The sequence below is a fragment of the Medicago sativa genome, chromosome 6, assembly GCF_051527215.1.
Source record: "Medicago sativa cultivar Bolivia chromosome 6, Bolivia_mono, whole genome shotgun sequence".
Lineage (NCBI taxonomy): Eukaryota > Viridiplantae > Streptophyta > Magnoliopsida > Fabales > Fabaceae > Medicago > Medicago sativa.
In genome coordinates this window covers 67104086-67127712 of record NC_140754.1, presented here as the reverse complement: position 1 = coordinate 67127712, position 23627 = coordinate 67104086, and the positions used below count along the sequence as shown (strand labels likewise).

Here is a 23627-nt window from a genome sequence, read left to right as displayed (position 1 = left end):
GGTTGTATGATTGGGGCAGTGACCAAAGCTTCTTTCAACCTGCAAAATGCCTTTAGGCATGCATCATCAAACACAAAATCTGTATCCTTAAGGAGCAAGCTTGTTAGTGGCTTAGTGATTGAAGAAAAATCTTTAATGAAACGGCGATAAAATCCCGCATGCCCTAGGAAACTTCTTACTTCTTTGACCGAGGTAGGAGGAGACATTTTTTCAATAATTTCAATTTTTGCTTTATCTACCTCTATACCCCGTTCAGAGACTATGTGTCCTAGGACAATTCCTTCTCTTACCATGAAGTGACATTTTTCCCAATTCAACACTAAGTGCACCTGTTCACATATTTTCAAAACTTTTTCCAGGTTAGTCAAACAATTATCGAAACTAGATCCATGCACAGAAAAATCATCCATAAAAACTTCCATTATATTTTCAACAAAATCAAAAAAAATAGACATCATGCATCTTTGAAAAGTAGCGGGGGCATTGCAAAGACCAAAAGACATTCTCCTATAGGCAAAGGTACCAAAGGGGCATGTGAAAGTGGTTTTCTCTTGGTCATTAGGGTGAATAGGTATTTGGAAGAATCCAGAATAACCATCTAAGTAACAAAAGTGTGAATGCTTAGCTAACCTTTCTAACATTTGGTCTATAAAAGGGAGTGGGAAGTGATCCTTACGGGTTGCTTTGTTAAGCTTCCTATAGTCAATACACATCCTCCAACTGGTGACAGTTCTAGTTGCAATGGATTCATTTTTATCATTTTTAATAATTGTGAGACAACCCTTTTTAGGAACAACTTGAACGGGGCTAACCCATTTAGAATCAGAAATTGGATAGATAACACCTGCATCTAGGAGTTTTAAGACTTCTTTTTTCACAACTTCTTTCATGTTAGGATTTAACCTTCTTTGGTGTTCAACGGAGGGCTTATAGTCCTCTTCAAGTAATATCCTATGTGTACACAATGAGGGGTTTATTCCTTTAATGTCATCAATGGTATAACCTATAGCCTTAGGATATTTCTTGAGGACGTAAAGCAATTTTTCAGTTTCTACCTCATTCAAACTTGCATTCACAATAACAAGGTAGGTTGAGTTAGGGCCCAAGAATTCATACCTCAAGCTTGGTGGAAGCGGCTTGAGCTCCACTTTTGGTGCCTCTTTTGGTAGAGGCACTGCCTCTTCTTTCATTAGTTCTTCCATGCCCAAAGCTTCCACAGGAGGGCTTTCATTCAATAACTCCTCGTAAGCTTTGGCATCTCCTTCTAGCTTTGTACCTACATCATTAACTAAACATACCTCCAAACCATCACGTGTAGTTGATGCTAAAGAGCACTCTTTCACACAACGGTCAATTATATCTAACATGCAACAAGAGTCTTTAATGGAGGGATTTTTCATTAGTTTAGCAGGCTCAAATTCAACAATTTCTTTACCAACATTAAATGCCAACTTACCATTCTTAACATCAATTATAGCTCAAGCGGTATCAAGGAAGGGCTTTCCCAAAAGTATTGGTACGTGGTTATCTTCCTCTATTTCCATCACAACAAAATCTGCAGGGATATATATCTCTCCTATCCTGACAGGGACATCCTCTATGATTCCAGCTGGGTACTTAATGGAACGGTCTGTTAATTGTAAGGTCATCCTTGTTGACTTAAGTTCCCCCAACCCCAACCTTTCATAAAGAGATAAAGGCATTAAACTGACACTAGCTCCTAAGTCACACATCACCTTTATTACTATTTCAGAACCTATGACACAAGGTATGGAGAAACTTCCTGGATCCTTAAGCTTGGGTGGCAATTAATTTTGGATGATGGCACTACACTCTTCCGTAAGGTTCACCGTTTCATTCTCCTCAATTTTTCTCTTTTTTGAAAGAATTTCTTTTAAAAATTTAGCATAGGTAGGCATCTGAGTTAGGACATCGGTGAAGGGAACATCAATGTAGATTTTATTCATCATTTCAATGAACTTTTTAAATTGCTCATCAAGCTTAGACTTGGCAAATCTCTGAGGGAAAGGAATTTTTGGTTTGAAGGGAGGCGGTGTAGCTTCCTCACTTTGTGGTTTTTCGCCTTCTTCCTTAGTTTTCTCACCTTGTGGTTCACTAGTCTCTTTCTCAACCTCACTAGGCTTGACTCTTAAGGGGTCTTCTAGTTGCTTACCACTCCTAAGTGTAACGGCGTTCATTTTAGGTTGGCAAATCTCTTGGACAACTTGGGTGAGATGAGTCTCTAAGATTTTGTTGTGAGAGGTAATGGAGTCTACTTTTGAAGCAAGCGCAACAAGAGAGTCATTCAAAAGTCTAGTTTGATCCATAAGCTCCTTGAGCTGTTCGGATTGATTAAAAAGAAAATTTTCCATTAAAAGTTCAAGATTAGACTTTTGAATGACTTCTGGAACAATTGCATAACTAGGTGGTGTTGTTTCTTGAACCAAGGGGTTTTTATTAAGGCTTTGGTTAAAACTTACCCCTTGGTTGTTTTGAATAAAATTTATTTGTTCAACACTACCTAGTTTGCATTCACTACATGTTTTATAAGAGGGAGGTGTAGAAGTAGAAGTACTAGCACTAACATTAAGTTTTTCAAATTTGTGGGTTAGTGCATCAATCCTAGAAGCAAGGTGATCATAGTTAGAGACTTCGTACATACCTTCCCTCCTTTTGGAGGGTGAAGACTTTGTAACGACTTCTTCATTGGTCCATAGAAAGAGATTTCGAGCCATGTCTTCAATCAACGCATAAGCTGTTTCGAAGTCCTTGTTCATTAGAGCACCACCTGCAGCTGCATCAAGAGAGATTTTAGTAGCATATGACAAACCATTGTAAAAAGTGTGGTTGATTAACCATTCCTCTAGTCCATGGAGGGGACAAAGTTTAAGCATTTCCTTGAAACGCTCCCATGAATCATGAAGAGATTCCCCTTCTTTTTGAGTGAATTGGAAAAGCCTTGCCCTTAGTTGGCCGATTTTTGATGGGGGAAAGAAAGGGATGAGAAATTCTCGCTTCATTTGGTCCCATGAGGTGATGGAACCAACTCTCAGGGAATGGAACCAATTAAGAGCCTTGTTTTTTAGAGAAAAGGGGAAGAGATGCAGCCTTAAGGTTTCTTGGTTTTACAGTGAGCCGCCAAAAAGTTGAGATATGGAGATTGGGATCCTCATCGGGGGATCCCGAAAAACAATATTGTTGCACCATCTTAAGTTGGGCAGGCTTAATTTCAAAGTTTTCACCCGCAACCGTTGGATACACAATAATAGCATATGGCTCTCCCGTTGAAGGAGTCACGTATTCTTTAAGAGCACGTTTTTCAGCCATGTCGGTATTATTTTTGTGCTTTCCAAGAAGTTAATGGTGAAGAAATATAAAGAGTTAAAAACAAAAATAAAAAGAAAACGAAGAAGAAGAAGAGAGAAAACTAATCACTAAAGAAAAGTTAATTAAATTAGTTAACTCCCCGGCAACGGCGCCAAAAACTTGATAGAGCCAAACCGCAAGTGCACGGTTTATCGAAGTAATAGTAGTAAAAGAGAGTATCGTTCCGCTAGGGAGTTGTTCAATTTAATTAACTTTAATAGAATGATTAGAGGAGAAGAAAGTTTAATAAGAAGGAGGTTTGATTGCTGAAGGTAAATAACAATAATAATAAAGAACCTTGGGATTATTGGTTTGTCATAATAACAAATCTTTCACTAGACAAGACTTTAACTTCTAATTCCATGGTTTACACCTTAATTTCTAAAGACCGGTTTCCCTTTAGCCCCTCACCTTTCCGATGAAAGTCCGGTGAGAGTTTACTTCTAGTAACCAAGCCTATTTCGCTGACTTAATTACTAGAAGATGCTTATAAGGATTGAAACTACTTGTGTCTCAATAATTGCAAGGACTATTTCGCTGCCTTTGCAATTATTGTCTAGATTCACTTGTTCCAACATCAAAGCTCCGCTTTCGCTTTATGAATTGATGTTTGGGATGATGGGTTAACAATTATCAAACCCTGCACTTTCGCTTCTACAGTTTGATAATGGTTAATCCATGTTAAAACGGTGAATCTAAATTAGAAATTACGGCTACATGAAATTAGGGTTAAAGCTTGGTTCGTTAGGATTATGTCATTAGACTTATCCAACAATCCCAAGACAAAGAAGTCTACTCACTCATGTTCATTGTAGACATGGGGGAAGAAGAGAGAAAACAATAAAATAAATTGCGAGAAAGTAAAAGAAAGGAAAGAACTTTATTAAAATAATTGTAATGAAATATTATAAAAAAAGGTCCATATTTATGATGGAATGCTACTCTATTTATAGCTTTACAATTGACTTAAAAACTAAGCAACTATAAGGGCAAAGCAGTAAAGCTGCAACAGGGTAACTTGGGCTTGAAGAAAAGCAGCAAAAGAGCTCCTGGAAGGTGGCACGGCCGTGCCACATGTTGTCTCGTATCTTCGTATTTTTGCACTGTATTTCCTCCAGTCCTCTTTCTTTAGCTCCAAGACACCTTCCACCATATATTCGTTCCTAAAATAAAATAAAAAGCAATTTGTAGTAAAAGATTTAAAAAGGAAATAAATATGCAATAAAATCAAATCAAATCTTAATAAAACTAAACTAAATAATGCATTAAAATAGACTAATTAATGACTCATCATTAAGAACAAAGCTAAGTTGTTACGGGCTCTGCAAAATGTCTGGTTTGGGGACTGTCGAGTATGGTTTGGGGCAAGGTTTGATCGCTTCGCTCATAATGATGTTTATGATGCTACTGGTAATTCGTTGGGGAGGAAGGAGTATGGGGAGGCTAGAAAGGTGGTTTAGAAGCGGCATGAGATTGTTCATAAAGACAAGGTGGGTATTACGGTGTTGGAGAAGAGGGTAGAGGGAGAGAAGGTGTTGACGGTGGGGAAGGTGGATATTCCAGTGGAGGGTGCTGTTAATAATTTGAAGGTTAGGAGGGTGGAGCGGGTTGTTAGAGATGATGTGCAGGCAGGGAAGGAGGACGGTATAGAGAAGGTAATGAAGAAGGCGGTGGTGGATGGAGGTGTGCATGGGGGGAAAGTGAAGAATAGGGTGAAGGAAGGTATTCTTTTGGACACACAGGCTGCTCCAGTTTCACAGAAAAACAAAGATAAGTTTCATTTTGTTCCAGTTTATAAATCTAGTGTGGAGGATCGTAAATGGGCAAGTACAGGTTTGGTGGCTACGGTTATTACGGGAGACTCGGCGGTGGCTTTGCAGCAACGTGTTGATGATGCAGGGTTTTCTAATGTTGTCGTCATTCCTATGGACAGTGATCGAGTTTTTTTGAATTGTGTTGGAGGGGATGATATATGGCAAGTGTTTAATGGTGCAATTGACTTTTTTAGCATGTTATTCTCTAATGTTCATAAATGGTCCACACTAGAGGAAAGATATGAACGAGGGGCGTGGGTGCGTGCATATGGTGTTCCCAAACATGCTTGGAATGAGCAGTTTTTTAGATTATGTGTGTCGGGTGTTGGTAGATACATTCACGTCGACGAGTGTACAGTTGACAAGGCACGTTTGGATTTTGCTCGTATTCTCGTGTCGACGCCTCATTTAGATATTATCAATTTAATCTCTGAATTCATTATTGACGGGAAGACGTTTGAGATCAAGTTGGTGGAGGAATGGGGATATCATTTGGGGGAGGACGCCTTTATGACGGAGGTTGATGATGAAGCTAATCCGGAATCTTTGCCTCAACCTTTTTGTGCTACCGGAGTGGACGAGGTTCAAGGGGAATGGGAGTTGGATGATCTTGTCATCGATTTGCATAATGAATGGAGTAAACATGAAGGGAAGAAGGAGGAGTCACCGAAATATGTTGAATTGTTGTCGAAGAACAAAGTAAGCAAGGTAAATGGGGAGGACTTCTTTACGGTACAACTCTCTCCGGTTTTACAACCAGTGTCGGATCAAGTCGGCGATGTTGAAGCAATTTCAGGAGATGGCAACCAGCTGAACCATGTTATAAGGCCGAAAGAGAGTATTAAATCAGGACCTTGGAGTATCGGTTGGATGGAAAACCAGCAGCCTATAGTTGATGGTGGTATCGTGTTCACTTCTTCAAGCAAAGATAATAATTGTCGTGAGTTTAATATTACAGACGTCAACACTAGTGCAGCTTCTTCAGGCGAGTTGAGGAAGAATAAAAAGAATCCTAATCATTCAGTTGGGTTCATGAAAAGAATTGCTCGAATGTCGGCTACCGATCGTAAACATATTTTACGCATTTTAAAGAAACATAAGCGGAAGAAGAAGGGAGGGGTTGGTAATCAAGGGTCAAAGGCAGTAACTCAATCTAAGTCTCACTCATCCAACATTTCGAATTCTTCCGTCAACAATGGTTGGGAGGACTGGGTGATTGCTCATGGTAAAGCGGATGTGGTTGCAGCGGATGTTCAATCTTTAGGTAAGGCTCTAGGGGTGAAATATCAGTGTGCAACAGGGAATAGTTTTAATTTGTTATCAAGGGAGGGGAGGAGAGAGTGGAGATCAGCTATTGCAGGTGTTAAGGGGGGTGGGGAAGATGAGGGTGATCGGGTGGAGGCGGTTTAGTGTTGTTGGTGGCGGGGTGAGGGGGTGTTGAGGGGTTTAGTGGTGGTTATGAAGATTATCTCATATAATGTAAGGGGTTTGGGTGGAGGAGAGAAGAGGGTGGAGGTTAGGAAGTTAGTCTTAGAGAAGCATCCATGGGTGTTGTGTATTCAAGAGTCTAAGTTGTCAACAGTTAATGATTTGGTGGTTAAATCTTTTTGGGGAGATAGTTTGTTTGGGTATTCTTTTCAACAGTCGGTAGGGGCATCCGGTGGTTTGATTACGGTGTGGGATCCCTCTTGCGTTGTTGTTTTTTCATCTTTGAGGTTGGACCATGCGTTGATTATTAAGGGTAAGGATCTATTGACTGAGGAAGACTTCATGGTTTGTAATGTGTATGCTCCTTGCGATTTGTCGGCGAAGAAGCAGTTGTGGGATCGGTTGCATATTCTGGTTACTAATAATGGTGACTGTTGTTTATGTGTGTGTGGAGATTTTAATTCAGTTCGTAGTGTCAATGAGAGGAAGGGTAGAGCTACAATTTTCAGACAGGGAGACGCAGACATCTTTAACAGTTTTATTCATGATAGTTTATTGATTGATTTGCCTATTTGTGGTCGGTTGTTCACTTGGTATCGTGGCGATGGTGTGTCTATGAGTAGATTGGACAGGTTTTTATTGCCTAATAAGTGGTGTGAGAAGTGGCCTAATTGTGTACAGGTCGCTTATCAACGGGGCCTTTCTGGTCATGTTCCAGTAATGCTTTATATTGATGAAGTGAATTGGGGCCCAAGACCGATGCGGATGCTTAAACGTTGGTCAGATTATCCTGGTTATTCAAACTTTGTTCGTGCAACTTGGGGAACTTTTACTTGTCAAGGATGGGGTGGTTTTGTTTTAAAACAGAAGTTGAAAATGATGAAAGCTAGTTTGAAGGAATGGCATAGTAAACACTTTCAGAACTTGGATGGAAGGATGTCGGAGGTAAAAAATAAAATGTCACAGTTGGATGAAAGGGGTGAGTCGTCAGCGTTGGTAGAAGAAGAGGTCAAGGAGCTTCGTGATTTATCTGTTCAATTACACTCTTTGGCTCAGATTCAGAATAGTATTAACTGGCAAAAATCTAGAATGAATTGGCTGCGGGAAGGGGATGCAAATTCCAAATATTTTCATGGGTGTATGTCAAGTCGTAGACATCAAAATGCTATTAATGTAGTGAATGTCGATGGTGTTTGTGTTGAAGGGGTGAATAATATTCGCGCAACTGTCTTTCATCATTTTGCGACTCATTTTAAGGTTATAGATGCCATTCGGCCAGCTATAGGGAGTCTTCAATTCCGCAAGTTAACTTTTGGCGAGGCTGGGAATTTAACAAAACCTTTTTCTCCTGAGGAAGTCAAGCAGGCAGTCTGGGATTGTGAAAGTTATAAGAGCCCGGGTCCAGATGGTGTCAGCTTTGGTTTTATTAAAGAATTTTGGGACTTGGTAAAGGATGATTTTCAGCGATTTTTGGGGGAGTTTCATCGAAACGGAAAATTGACAAAAGGTTTGAATTCCACTTTTATTAATTTAATTCCTAAGGTGAATAGCCCGCAACGGATAAATGATTTCCGGCCTATTTCTTTAGTTGGATGTTTGTATAAGGTTCTAGCTAAAGTCCTTGCTAATAGGCTCCGCTCAGTTGTGGGTAGGGTTGTCTCTGAGTCCCAATCAGCTTTCATTAAAGGGAAACAAATTTTAGATGGTATTTTAATTGCAAATGAGGCGGTTGATGAAGCGAGACGTTTTAATAAGGAGTTGCTCTTGTTCAAAGTTGACTTCGAAAAAGCGTATGATTCCATTGATTAAAAGTATCTAGACTCGGTTATGGCTAGTATGAATTTCCCAACTATCTGGCGGAAGTGGATTTACGAATGTGTCGGTAAGGCAACATCGTCAGTGTTAGTGAATGGTAGTCCAACAGAGGAGTGTCCTATTCAGCGGGGTCTTCGTCAGGGAGATCCTTTGTCGCCATTTCTTTTTTTATTGGCTGCCGAAGGATTTAATGTACTTATGCAGGCTGTTGTGGGGATGCAATTGTATAGTGGGTATCGTGTTGGGCAAGTTGGAGACCTTCGTTTGACTCATTTGCAGTTTGCCGATGACACCCTCATTATTGGTGAAAAGAGTTGGCAGAATGTGCGTACTATGCGAGCAGTGTTGCTCTTGTTTGAGAATATTTCGGGCCTTAAGGTCAATTTTAATAAAAGTATGTTGACGGGAGTAAATATTTCTGATTCTTGGTTGTCCGAAGCGGCATCGGTGATGAATTGTCGTAGGGGGATCATTCCTTTTGTGTATTTGGGTTTGCCTATTGGTGGTGATTCTCGGAAATTTTCCTTTTGGAAACCTGTTGTCGATCGCATTGCTTCGCGCCTGTCGTCGTGGAATCATAGATTTCTGTCTTTCGGAGGTCGTCTGGTTCTCCTCAAAGTTGTTCTATTATCTCTGCTGGTTTACTTTCTTTCCTTTTTCAAAGCCCCTGCAGGTATAATTTCTTCTATTGAATCTTGTTTTAATTTTTTTCTGGGGGGGTTGTGAGGATGATGGAAAAATTGCTTGGATTAATTGGGAGTCGATTTTCACTCCAAAGGAGGATGGGGGGTTGGGGGTTAGGAGGGTTGGTGCTTTTAATTTATCTTTGTTGGGTAAATGGTGTTGGAGGATGTTGGTTGATAAGGAGGGGCTATGGTACCGCGTTCTGAAAGCCCGTTACGGTGAGGAGGGGGGCGGTTAAAAGAGGGTGGTAGGCATAGTTCAGTATGGTGGCGGTCTTTGTGTAGGATTAGAGAAGGGATTGGAGAGGGTGTGGGGAGTTGGTTTGAAAATAATACTCGGAGGGTGGTTGGTGACGGTAAGAGAGCTTTATTTTGGCATGATATTTGGACGGGGGAAATACCTCTGAAGTTAAAATTTCCCCGTCTATTTGCTTTGTCTATCAATAAGGAGTGTTCGGTGGAGGAGATGTTGAGGGTTTTGGGGGCAGCTGAAGGGTGGGAGTGTCTGTGGCGTCGTTGGTTACTATCATGGGAGGAGGAGGAAGTGAGGGAGTGTTCTATGTTATTACATAATATTGTTTTGCAGGATAATAGCATTGACACTTGGCGTTGGTTGTTGGATCCTTCTCAAGGATATACGGCACGGGGAGCTTATCGATTCCTCACTGATGATGGAGAGTTCGTGGACTGGTCCCATGTCGATGACATCTGGCATAAACAAATTCCATTAAAGGTGTCTATTATGGTGTGGCGCCTTCTTCGTGACAGACTTCCCACAAAGGAAAATTTGGTGCGAAGACGAGTTCTTCCTATTGATGGTGCGGGTTGTGTGTCAGGGTGTGGACATTTGGAATCAGCAAATCATCTGTTCTTATGTTGTGATATATTTAATTCTCTTTGGCATCATGTCTGGTCTTTGTTGGGTATTGATTTGTATCTTTAGGTGATATCCGTCAACACTTTATTCAGGTTACAAATTATGCGGGTTTGCCTAGATCAACACATCTCTTCTTTTGGATAATTTGGTGTGTTTCTGTTTGGGTTTTATGGAAGGAAAGGAATGACCGTGTATTCCAAAATACGGCTTCTGACTTTTCAATTCTAATGGCAAAGGTGTAACTAAATTCTTTCTTATGGTTAAAATCAAAACAAGGGCTATTTAGTTACAGTTACCATGACTGGTGGAGCAACCCTCTTCTTTGTATGGGTGTCCACTTGTAGTTTTTTCTCTGTTTTGGTTGGTGCTAGTGTCGTTTCTTGTTTGACACATTGTTACTGTAAATACTTTTGAGTGGTTTGCTTTTTGCATGCCTTGTGCGGGGCAATCCACTTTGTTTATATAATATATCATTTTAGTTTGTTAAAAAAAAAAAACAAAAACAAAGTAGAAATAAAGATGAAACACTACAAAGAAGAATAAGAAGAAATTAGGGAGAACGATATTGTGGATGCGGCCATTTTATATGCATAGAGTAGAAAAAGAGAAGTGTATCATTAGGTTTAGGGATAATGAGCTTGAACCGATGTAAGTTAGAAACTAATTCAAAGTCCATCTTCTATTGGTCCCCTTAATTGCTCATGGGGCCCCTAAAATCCAATAATATTCTCAATCAAAATGTTACAAACCAAATCGATTAGAAGCCGAGTTCTGATTCAATCATGCATCAGATTTAAAACATTTTTTCAATGAAATGAAACCATGGTTTTAAAAATCGGACCGGTCGTCGACTCGGTAAGGTCGTTGGGTCACTGGTTCATTGGTTCAACCACTGGGTCGTTGGTTGAACCGCATGACTGGATCGGATTAAACCGGATAACTCGGATGTATAACCCAGTCACAATAAAAAAATGTGTTATTGTATTACACTGAGTTGGATCCGATTAAATTAGATCACTCAATCTCAAAAAATATAAAAAATAATAATAAAACCTACCAATTGACAAAATTATCAAAATTAACCACTATATTAAAAAAAATTATAATTAGAGAGAAACAACAATATTAAAAAAAATCTAAATATAATAAATTAGGATCATTAACAATATATTATAATTTAAATTAACAGTTAATTAACAACTTCAATCATGTGAGCAAGTTTCTTTGTCATGGGGAAGAGGGAACGTTAATATATAATAGACAAAAGGCAAAACTAATCACAAAAAAACTTGTGGTGTATTGGCTAGAGAGTCTATCTTTGGAGGTGTTGGTCGCTTGCCAATTTTGAGATTTTTTTGAAAAATACAGAGAAGCGTGGTTTTGTATGGATTGACACCGCCGGTTCACCGGTTTACTCCGAGTTTGGCCGGTTCCCACCAGTTCACGCCGATCTGACAGCATAACCGATCCAATATGTTGCTCAAACCGGTTACCCCATCGATTCACGGTCGAACCGGTCGGACCGGCCGGTCCGGTCCGGTTTTCAAAACTATGAATGAAACATAAAGTAACCATATTTTCCCTATAAAACATACATTAAGAACTAACACAATTAAAATTAAATAAAATACAAGATAAAGAAATAGTACATAAAATATAAATTGAGTACAGGCAGTCCAATGTTGCCGTACATACAAATAGATTGAACCTTCTTATCCCTTGACCGTCAAAAACAAGGATTTTACATCATCATTAGGGGTGTACGTGGGTGGGTTTGGGTTAGGTTTGACCAAACCCAAGACCCGAACCATATAGGTTAGGTTTGACCAAACCCAAGACCCGAACCATATAGGATACTCCGATTTTGGTGAGGTAAAATGTACACCCGTTATTTTAATGGGTGGGTTTGGGCAAACCCACTAGTTTCCGGTTTGGTTTGGTTGGGTAGTGGGTTACCCAAATTGTTTTTTTGTTTTTTTTGTTAATATTAAATGACTAAATGACACGTCCTCATATTTTTCCTCATAAAAATTACTCAACTTTTGATTTTCTTAAAAAAATTGTGTAACTTATTTCACTATATTTTAACGTTATAAAATAATAAGTTATAATATTAAATAACAAATTTCATCATAAAATACTTGCTACAAACTAAAGTTGGAAGACGTAAAATTTTTTTAACATCAAAATAACTAAAAAGTGCAACATCATAATTTGTAACTCTAATATGTTTTGATTTTCAATATAGAGGATGTGTTGTGTCAATTTTAGAAATTAGACTTGATTTATAACCAAAACCTTTGTTATTTTCCTTCCTCCCTATGAAAATTAAAATGAAAATAAATATATGGACATTATTGGATAAGTGGGTTTATTGGGTGTGTGTCTGGTTTTACCAAAAACCCGTTAATTTTTATGGGTTTTCATTTTTTAAAACCATATCCACCCAACCACCCAACCCAACCTACTTTTTTGGGTTTTTTGGGTGGGTTTGACGGGTTTTTTGGGTTGACCCAACCCATGTACACCCCTAATCATCATCCTTTAGAACATGCCAATAATGGCGTACAGTACCATTCTCTTGTTCACCTGTCGGAGTTATGTGTGCTCTTCAGCTAGTACAAGTCTTTATGGAATCTATATACATTTATGCAGGTTTTAAATGCTTGTAATACTCAAATTTCACAAATAATTAATGAGGAACCGTGCTTGATATGACATTAGATTATAGAAATTGTAATAACTGTAAGAAGAAAATCAGAGTTTTTTGTTTAAGATCTCAAGAAAATACATATTTCTAAAAAAAATGTAGATGTGGCCGTTATAAGTGTCGTCCTCTATGCAGCACAAAAATATTCATCAAATTGTTCAGATTAGCCGATCTAGTTTGATTGTTGCAATAATGGATGAAGGTAAATGTGTAGATGAGGAAGAAAATATTCATCAAATCAAATTGACATAAATCTCACAATCAAATCGACGAAATACCAAAGGTATCTATCAATAATATAAGTTTATCTCATTCATACTATATGAATATATCTGCATCGCCTGATTTTTTAGATGTCCACTAAGGATGCATGATTATATACCCTTTAATGCTTATTTTGCTTTACATTCACTGTTAATTATAAGGTTGATTTGAGTTTATAGAATTAAATTGTTATTTTAAATAAATAGTTTACGAGTAAAATTATTAGATCTAACATCGTTGATTTATTAGTTCATCAAATTTTTTTTTTTTTCATGAGGACAAGATTCTTATTTTAATTTATCTCTTTTTTTTTTGTACATGTTCTTGATTTCATTAAAAAAAAAAAGGAACGGCAATCCACATCAATCTTCTATTTTTCACCATTGCAATTATGTGCATTAATTATGGGAGAATCTCCAAGTGAACCACAAAGATAGGAGCATGATCCACGAGGTATTATTGAATCCAGTCAATTCCAAAGACACGTTTAGCTTCTTAGCATTTGAGACCATTGATTTTTTACATAAAGTTCAATGGATCATCTAAAGTGGTTTAGCTTGGGTTGATACTTTACACTCACCAAAAAACACTAAGGCGTAAATTAGCAAGCTACATCCATCTAAAATCATTAACGTGTAAATTCGCATTTTTATAAATTTTACCAAATTGTTTACACTAATCTTACTAATTTACACTCACTTAAAACATTGAACTATGATTTTATTTTACCAATGTATCATAATGTCCCTACTAGGGAAGTGGTGTTGGAGGTTGATGGTTGATAAGGAAGGGTTGTGGTATCGTGTCTTAAAGGCACAATATGGAGAGGTTGGTGGCCGAATTAAGGTAGGAGATAGAAATGCTTCTAGGTGGTGGAGGATGATATGTAATGTGAGGGAAGGGAGTGGGACGGCTGTTGGAGGTTGGTTCGATAACAATATTAGGCGGGTGGTAGGAAATGGGAGTAAAACATTCTTTTGGACCGGTAACTGACTGGGTGGAGTTCCATTAAATCTTCAGTTCAGTCGTCTTTTTGAGTTATCAGTTAATAAGGATTGTTCAGTGGAGGAGATGGCGAGAGTGGGGTGGGAGAAAGGCGGTAATGGGTGGGTGTGGAGGCATCGATTGTTGGCGTGGGAGGAGGAGAGTGTAAGGGAGTGTGCTTCTCTGTTAAATAACGTTGTGTTTCAGGAAAATATTCAGGACCAATGGCGGTGGTTGCTTGATCTGATCCATGGCTAATCGGTTAGTGGGATTTATCGTTATCTAACTGTAACCCCCTATTTCTATAAAGCGATAATACACGCGAATAATATAAATATTCAAGAAATAGACGCTACGTCTTCACATCAAAATTCAAACAACATGCATATAAAAAATTTCTCAACAGTCGCAGCGGATATAAATCATACATCACCAAGTATACATACATGTCATAAGAACAATATACATCCATAAATAAAATCTCCAAAATCCGACAAATGGGCAAAATCTCCATAACATAAATCCAGCATAATCAATCTAGAATAATCATAAAGACAGACATCCTAGATCAGAGCCTAGTCTAAGACTCCAAAGACCGATAACGGAGATAGCCCCCGCTATCCAAGCACTCACCAAGCAAACTACTCCTGCACTCCGTCTACCCATTCATACAAACAAGTAGGCTGTCAAAACCACTGGAGGTTAGCTTCACATCAATCATAATCAACATAAATAATAATAAACATTCAAGGATTTCATGCGTAACACATATACATACCCATCCCTCCTAGATTATTAACACCACATGAATATTATCCCCCATTTCATACACCTCAAGCTATTACTTTACCAACATTGCTTAGCAAACATATTCAATCTCTAAACAAGTCATCGACATAAGCTCATCATTTATCAACATCAATCAACGAAAGGATTACTCACCTTATTCTTCACTTAGCATATTTAACTCAACAAGTACAATTAATCATTTCAAAGTTATAAGCATGCAATTATCATTATCAGAGAATCACTACATCATATATATATATATATATATATATATATATATATATATATTTCCATTACCAAAATAATTATCATCAAGTAGATTCACCAAGGTGTATAATTAAGCACAAGAAAGTAAGACATGCAATTTGAGTATAGTTCAATTATTCACAACCATCAACAAAATCCACCAATGTACATATACACTGTCGCGTCATTTTTCGGACTGTCAAAATGCCGTTTGATCGGCGTTCGACCCGCTTTTGATTTCACGACTGAACATTTAATTCTTTTCAAAAAGAAAGTGGAAAAAGGTTCAAATACCACGTTTTTAGGGATTAAGGGTTCGGGGGTTGGTTATATTTAGGGAAGGTGTTAAGCACCCTAAATATTCGTAGTACTCTACGAGAACCTTTCGATTTAATTTAACTTTTGTGCTATAAACTTGCTTGCTTTAAAAAAATGGAATTTATAATGATAAAAGAAAATAAAGACCTAAATTATCTACATTTTTATTGATTTGGAAGGACGCGTGTCCCTTGCCTACGTACCCGTGAGGGATCAAAACCTCGTAGTTCGGGGTAGAAATTGACGTTTGATTGGTTGAGTGTTTTTTTAATAGTTTTTGAAAAAAAGGTTTTAAAATGAAAAGCCAAATGGCAAGTTGGAATTTGTTTGTATTTTTGTATATTGAAAGAAAGATGACTCAAAGTAGAATTAAATTGATTGATGATTTGATTAAGAAAATAAAATGAAAAGACGATCGCTTGATTTAGGATCAAGGTTTGTTTATAAAATATTTTTGTGATTTTGATATATTTGAATGTTTTTGTTATTTTGAATAATGATATGCAAATTATATAAGCAGAATGAGAAAAATAATGTTAAGCTGAAATATAAGGTTATTTTAACACGGACCAGAGTACTCTGGAGAATGATTATATAAGCAGAAATATTTAACAATTGATTTAGGACCAGAGCACTCTGGATTAATTTAATTAACAAGGACCAGATTGTTCTGGAGAATAATATAATATTAACAGTTAATTTAGGACCAGAGCGTTCTGGAGAATAATATAATATTAATAGTTAATTTAGGACCAGAGCACTCTGGATTGAAGTGTGTATTTAATGGCAAAATTTAAATATGCATATGATAATAGTAGATAATGGAATGTAATGCGAAAATAAACTAAATATGCATGAGAAGAAAAATAAAAGAGATTAAACGAATTAAAAATGCATGAGAAGAAAATAAAAGAGATTAGACGAATAAACGAATGCATGAGCAAGAAAAAATAAAACGATAAACGGAATTGAAGTGCATGAACAAGAAAAATAAGACGATAAACGGAATTGAAATGCGACGAATAAAATAAAATGCGATGCAGGGGGTGCAGATAATAGAAAAGGAGTGCAGAATAGAAGAAAACTGAATTGGGCTTGCAAAAAGGGAGAAGGGCGCTGGGCTTGGGTTGGGAAACCCAATGGGTCGGTTTAATGGGTCGGACCATGGGTCGACCCAAAAGGAGCATCTATATAAAGGACATGGGTCATAAAAAATTTCATTTTTCACTTCTCCTTTCTCTTTCTTCTCTTATTCTTCCCTCAAATCCTCTCTTCTCTCTCTTCGTTCCTTTTTCTTTCTCCGATGGGAGATGGTGGTGGGGTGGGTTCCCGGTGCGGTGGCCGGCGAGCCCTCGCGGTGGCGCCGCCGCACCGGAGTAAAAATCACTCCTTTTTTTTTATTTCTTTTTGTTCTCTTTTTATCGCTATCCTCTTCTTTCTACCTTCTATTTCCGATTTTAGCCTCAAAAATCCTCAAACTTACGGTTTTCAAAAATCTAGATCTAAAAAGTTTTAAGCAAAATAAGCTACCTTTGATTTCGGATGTCGATTTGTGGTCGGTTTGGTATAGTTTGGTGTTGTTGTGATACGGGTTGATTGGTTTTTTTTTTGAAAGTGGTTTAAGGTTGTGTTGACGCTTTGTTGTGAAGTGGGTTACGTGACTGTGTTGCCTTGCGGTTTGATTTGTGGATTTGAGATAATTTTGGACTTTGTGGTTATGTATGATGTTCACGGTTTTGATGTGGTTATGTTTAGTGAAATAGATTTTGTGATATGCTTGAGATTGATGATGATGGTTTGTGGTTTGGGACGAAAATTGTCTATATGTTATTGCTATTTTTTGTTTGTGTTTATTGCTGGAAAAGTTGTGTGAGAAATTTTGTGTCGAAAAAATCTCCTCCCCTCTGTTGTGTGCTGCTGGTCTGTATTTATAGAACTTGGATTGAGACATTATGTCTGAACAAGGGGGCGACAGAAATTGCTTTAGGGAACATGACAGCTGCTTGGTGCTGGATTTGGATATTTTTGGACAAATTTTGGACTTTAAAATAAATAAATAATAATAATAATAATAATAATAACGAAAATAATAATAATAATAATAATAATAAATAAATAAATAAATAAATAAAAATAAATAAAAGTAATAATAATTAAAAATTGAGAGAAGAGGGCCCGACTCGGAACCAAAATATGAGGTATTTTAAAATACCTCTCTGCCGAAATTTTCACTGAAAAGGCAAAGACTGATCGGAGTCAAAGGACACGTGTCTGTGATATCTTGGGTCAAAAATTGGGGTATGACATACACCAATCTACACAATCACAACATTCACCAATTTCACCAATGCACAAATTCATCAAGTCACATATTCAATTATGACACAATTCATCAACCATTCAAATCCAAATGTCATAGGTATGTATTCATCAAACACACTTATCATCAAACAAGCATCATTCACATGTAAACAATTAATACTCATGTCAATTATGCTATGCGCCTATTCCCGACACATATATGCATGTGGTACCAAGTAACCTCAAGGTCGTAACCCATGATGCAACAAAAACATCATATGTAAGATTTCACGCTCGTCTTACATTATGACCGAAGTAAAAGAGTAACCCTCTTTTACAACATCAAGACTCAACATGACTATGATGCATGGACATACAAGCAAAGACTCGACAACGCAAAATCACCTCATAAATATTCAACAACAATATATAGGATAACCTCCATCTATATTGATCGACTTTAACAACAATTGCATTATCAAGTATTTACGTCCACACAATCAATCAAATCATAATTCTATTAAGAGTCATCACCACATCATCATCAATCATTTAGCATATATGCAATCACCAACAAAATCACCATCACTTAACATATATGCATTCACCGACAATATCACAATCAATTAACATATATGTATTCACCAACAAAACCGAGTTAGATCAAAGTTTTGTAAAGTTCGTATCGTTTCTCTCATATTGGAAAATCAATTTATCTTCAAAACAAAACCGAGTTAGATCCATCATATCATAGGTTAAACACTCTTAAATACCTTAATTGAACTCCTCACATTCAAGTTTTGAAGTTTGGAAACAAACCATAAGTTTTGGGTTGACTTAGAAATATTTATGCGGAATTTTCATAAAATTTCACCAAGACCTCATTGGAGTGTTTTCATCATAAATCAAAATCTAAAAATCATTTTTAAGTCAAACCAAAGGCGCTGGAAAGCTAACACAATTATCTAACACTTTCATGTTTACACCAAAGGCCAATTCAAAACAGAAATGTGTGAAAAAGACGCAAGAACGCAAAATAGGACATGCTGTCAGAGAGAAACTCGCCCCGGCGAGTAAATTCACTCGTCATTGCGAGTTATGACAGGTAGCTCTCGGGAAAACTCTATTTTTCACCCCAAAATCCCAATTTTGAATCCCCTAAGCCCAAATTTGATCCCACAGTTTGTCTAAACATTTATACACATCAAAAGGGACTCAAAACCATATAAAACTTGAACCAAAACATCATTTCAACAAAAATCACATTTTGACCCATTTTTCATAAAAGTTCTCAAGAACAACACAAGTTCATAGAAAGCTCTATGATTATGATTACCCATGGCATGAATCATCAACAACAACATCTCATAACAACAACATCAACAACCAATCATGAATTCATCAAAAACATTATATTTCATCAATTTTGAGTGAAAACACAAAGTATACATATATACACATCTTGAGCATGTAATTTCATCATCAACAACTTAATTAACATCAAATTCACATACCCAAACATTGCATCAAAACATAAGCACGAATTTCACCAATTAAATCCACAATAATCACTTTATACAAATAAGCACTTATGGGTAGAAGTAGAAAAAGAGATTATACAAAAGATTATGAATGAAAGCTAGCCCCCTTACCTCAATAAGCAATAATCCTAACAAAAGCTTCAATTTTGCTCCTATAATCTCTATCACCTCTTGGTTCTTCAAGCTTTCTCCCTCCTAACTCTTTTGCTCCTTCTCTTGAACTTTCTCTCTCTGCCCCTCTCAAAATTTTTATGAAATGAATAAATGATACTAGGTGACCTAATTTTCTCAAAGACTAAAGTTTAAATAGGCTCACTACTATTGGGCTTAACCCTTAATGTCTTAATGGGCTCAACACACCCATAACTAATTCAAAAATGTTTCTACTCACTTAACGGTAAAATAATAATAACGATCACTTACCGGCTCACAACTAATTACCACACTAGTAACTTAGTAAAATAATGGTTCAAACTTAAAACACTAAAAATAATCCTCACCATGAAATTACTAAATTACCCTTAATCACAAAATGACCAAAATACCCGTTTTGCACTAAAACCTATTAAAATGCACCCAATGATAAATAATCACACACAAGCCCATATAAAAACATATAAAAACATATAAATAAATAATAAAATAAATCTAACAAAAATCGGGTTGTTACACTAACCACTATAGATGATCATGTGGCTGATGGTTTACTTAATGATGTGTGGCACAAATTAGTACCTTCTAAAGTATCACTGTTTGCTTGGCGTCTCCTTCAAGATGGAATTCCGACTACATCAAATTTGGTGCGTCGTCATGTTCTCCAACCTATCGACAATATATGTGTTGGTGGATGTGGTTCCTCTGAGATGGCGGATCATCTTTTCATTGGATGTGACTTATTTGGGAGTGTCTGGTATTCAGTCTGTCATTGGATTGGTATACCTTGTGTTTTTCCTGGCTTGGTAAATGACCGTTTTTTTTCCAGTTTATTCACTTGGAGGGCTTACCGCGACCTTCTCATTTTTATCTCAAGGTTATTTGCCTTGCTTGTATTTGGGCAATTTGGAAGGAGAGAAACAACTGTGTCTTTAAAAATGCGGTTATCAATCCTCTCAGTATTGTTGAAAAAGTGAAGTTGAATTCCTTTTTATGGCTCTCTTCGAACATTGTTCCTATTACGTTTGGCTTTCATGATTAGTGGAGACACCCACTCCTTTGTATGGGTGTCATGTAATTTGTTTAATTTTTTTCCCTTTGGTGGGAGCATCTTTTTTTAGGTGTTTGTGGTTTGTAACAGACTTTGAGTGATTCATCACTTTTAGCACACCTTGTGTAGGGTGAATCACTGCTTTTGAGCAATATATTCCATTTTGATATGTTCAAAAAAAATATAACACAAATAAAAAAATAATAATAACAACACAAGGTGTAATTACAGTTAAAAAAATAAGGTCTACTTTTTTTAGGGAAAAAAAGATTACTTAGATATGGATTGTTGTTAAATCACAGTGCAAATAGGGTGAATAAAAAAATACTGTACTTAAGAAAGAAGAAAAAACTACAGGGCAGGGAACAAAAATAAAAAGGAACTGTTTGCCAATGTTTTTATACCATAACGAATGTTTTAATAATTATTATTTTCTTAACTAATTTAATGAAACTTACAAAACTACCCTTTTTTTTAAATTGGTTTGAATAAGGACAAAGTGATTTTTTGGTCAAAACCTAGTGGGTGTAGCTTGCTAACTTACATCTTAGAGTTTTTGGAGTAGGGATAGCTCCTTTTTTTACATTATGGATCACTTGATTATTTGTTGCATGTTATTGCATACGGGTATATTCATAAATTATATTTCCTTTACAGTTCTTTTCGACGAAATCTCCAAATAAAAATGTGATTGTGTTCACTGCACCAACAAGAGAGGAGATCCATACCATGAGGCATCTAGAGAAATATTTGAAAAAGAACGGTGGCCCAAACATCACAGAATTTTATTGGGGCAATGGCGAGACTCCCAGAAGACCATCTAGAATCATTGAGAATGCGAAGGCAGTTCCTCTAGTAGATCATGAATGTGAGTGCCCCCTAAGAAACGGGGCAAAAAGTCAGCAGCTGATTTAAAAGCATCAAAACGGAAGATTGATGACAAGGAGCTAAAGGGTCTGAAGTTGTCCAGACTAAAGATGAAGAAAAGATGGAAAACCAGCAAAGGAGATGAAGAAAAGATGGTGGAATAAAGATTGGAAGATGGTTCGAAGCTTCGAATAAGGATTAGAATAAACTCTTGGTTTCTGTCTTCTGTCTCTCTGATGACGCCGTTTAATGAACAATCATATAAACAACAAAGACTAAAGTCATCATCGGATTGAATTCAAGGCGACATCAGAGTGACAGAAAATAGAAACCAAGTGTTTATTATATTCCTTATTCGGAGCTTTGACCAATATTCCAATCTCTATTTCACCATCTTTTCTTCATCTCCTATGTTGGTTTTCCAATCTTTTCTTCATCTATAGTTTGGACAACTTCAGACCCTTTAGCTCCTTGTCATCAATCTTCCGTTTTGATGCTTTTAAATCAGCTACTGACTTTTTGCCTCGTTTCTTAGGGGGCTCACTTTCATGATCTATTAGAGGAACTTCCTTGGCCTTCTCAATGATTCTAGATGATCTTCTTGGAGTCTCGTCATTGCCCCAATAAAATTCTGTGATGTTTGGGCCACCGTTTTTTTCAATTATTTCTCCATATGCCTCCTGGTATGGATCTACTCTCCTTTTGGTGTAGTGAACACAATCTCATTTTTATTTGGAGACTTCTTCGGAAAGAACTGCAAAGGAAATATAATTTATGAATATCGTAGTCGTATTCAATAACATGCAACAAATAATCAAGTGATCCATAATGTAAAATAAAAAGCTATCCCTGCTCACAAACTTATTTTGTTGTTACATTTTAAAGCATTTTAGTGCCTACGTAAACACCATAGGTTTTTATAAGCTAGCAGTTTTACTGTTAAGCTTCAGTAAGAGAGTATCAAATAGCATGTCACCATAATAACCGTGTTCAGTTTGAAGTCATTTCAATCCATGGCTCATAATGACCAATAACCACAAAAATAGACACGTATGAAATATATGGAAATCAATTTCAAATATAAAACTGCAGTAATAGAGAGAATACATAGACAACATCATTCAGTAGGACAACCAACTGTTTGGCTCAGGAAAAAAAGTAAACAATACTTCGCATGCAAAGCTAACATAGATGCCCTCTAGTTGCATTGATTTTGTAAAACTAAGGCAAACTAATGCAATTTACCTCAATAAACATTAAAAAGTCAATGGAAACAGACAATAAATTATGCCGCTAAAGCTCAGATGATCCATTGAACACTTTATGTAAAAAGTCAATGGTCTCAAATGCTAACAAGTTAAACGTGTCTTTGGAATTGACTGGATTAAATAATACCTTGTGGATCGTGCTCTTGTCTTTAAAACTCATGTCCATGTGGTTCACTTGGACATTCTCCCATAATGAATCTGCCTGCAGTAAACATGATTGAATCAGTTAATGCACATAATTGCAAAGGTGAAAAATAGAAGATTGATGTGGATTGTCTTTCTTTTTTTTTATGAAATCAAAAACATGTACAAAAAAAAAGAGATAAATTAAAATAAGAATCTTGTCCTCATGGAAAAAATATATAATTTGATGATCAATAAATCAATGATGTTAGATCTAATAATTTTACTCGTAAACTATTTTTTTAAAATAACAATTTAATTCTATAAACTCAAATCAACCTTATAATTAACAGTGAACGTAAAGCAAAATAAGCATTAAATGGTATATAATCATGCATCCTTAGTGGACATCCAAAAAATCAATCGATGCAGATATATTCATATAGTATGAATGAGATTAACTTATATTATTAATGGATACCTTTGGTATTTCGTCGATTTGATTGTGAGATTTATGCCAATGTAATTTGATGAATATTTTCTTCCTCATCTACACATTTACCTTCATCCATTACTACAAAAATCAAACTAGATCGGCTAATCTGAACAGTTTGAGAAGAAAATAAACGCGTAGTAGATCTGGTTAAACTATTAGATCTAGGATTCTATCAATGATTGTTGTTGTCGTCAATTAGTTGTAAATCGGGGACAAATTGACAACTAGATTAATATTTTATGGACTTGACAAACGAATCAAAGGATTAACCATCTGTGGACTTAAAAGGCAATGAAATATTGAAAAGTTGATTAATAGATTGAGTATTTCAGAGAACTCATGAAAAGAAAAACAAATGGTATAAAGAATTACGAAAGAAACTGGAGAACAGAAACAAATTATAAATAAGAAGAAGCACTACAAAGAAGAAATTAAGGATCAATATATTGTGGATGCGACCACTTTTATATGCAATGAGTAAAAGAGAAGATGTGTGTCATTAGGTTTAGGGATAATGGGTTTGGGCCTATGTA

At 36.6% G+C, this 23627-nt stretch overlaps 1 protein-coding gene, 2 long non-coding RNA genes and 1 other non-coding gene across 4 annotated transcripts; 1 reads left to right on the top strand and 3 right to left on the bottom strand.

The window, feature by feature from the left end:
• Positions 1-1808: 1808 nt before the first annotated feature.
• Positions 1809-3020, bottom strand: LOC146916484 (uncharacterized). The gene is made up of 2 exons (XM_085721653.1): positions 2663-3020; positions 1809-2437 (listed from the first exon to the last, which is right to left on the bottom strand). Exons 1-2 carry the CDS (start codon positions 3018-3020, stop codon positions 1809-1811), a joined length of 987 nt encoding a protein of 328 aa, XP_085577779.1.
• On the top strand, positions 2866-2972 carry LOC146916485 (small nucleolar RNA R71). The gene has a single exon (XR_015017176.1). It is a non-coding gene; the product is annotated as a small nucleolar RNA R71 (small nucleolar RNA).
• Positions 3021-14332: 11312 nt separating the features above from the next.
• On the bottom strand, positions 14333-19388 carry LOC146916483 (uncharacterized). Its single transcript, XR_015013842.1, has 2 exons — positions 19248-19388; positions 14333-14624 (listed from the first exon to the last, which is right to left on the bottom strand). It is a non-coding gene; the product is annotated as an uncharacterized LOC146916483 (long non-coding RNA).
• A 1349-nt stretch (positions 19389-20737) lies between these two features.
• Positions 20738-23368, bottom strand: LOC146916482 (uncharacterized). The gene is made up of 3 exons (XR_015015080.1): positions 23080-23368; positions 22603-22677; positions 20738-21961 (listed from the first exon to the last, which is right to left on the bottom strand). It is a non-coding gene; the product is annotated as an uncharacterized LOC146916482 (long non-coding RNA).
• Between the last annotated feature and the right edge of the window lie 259 nt (positions 23369-23627).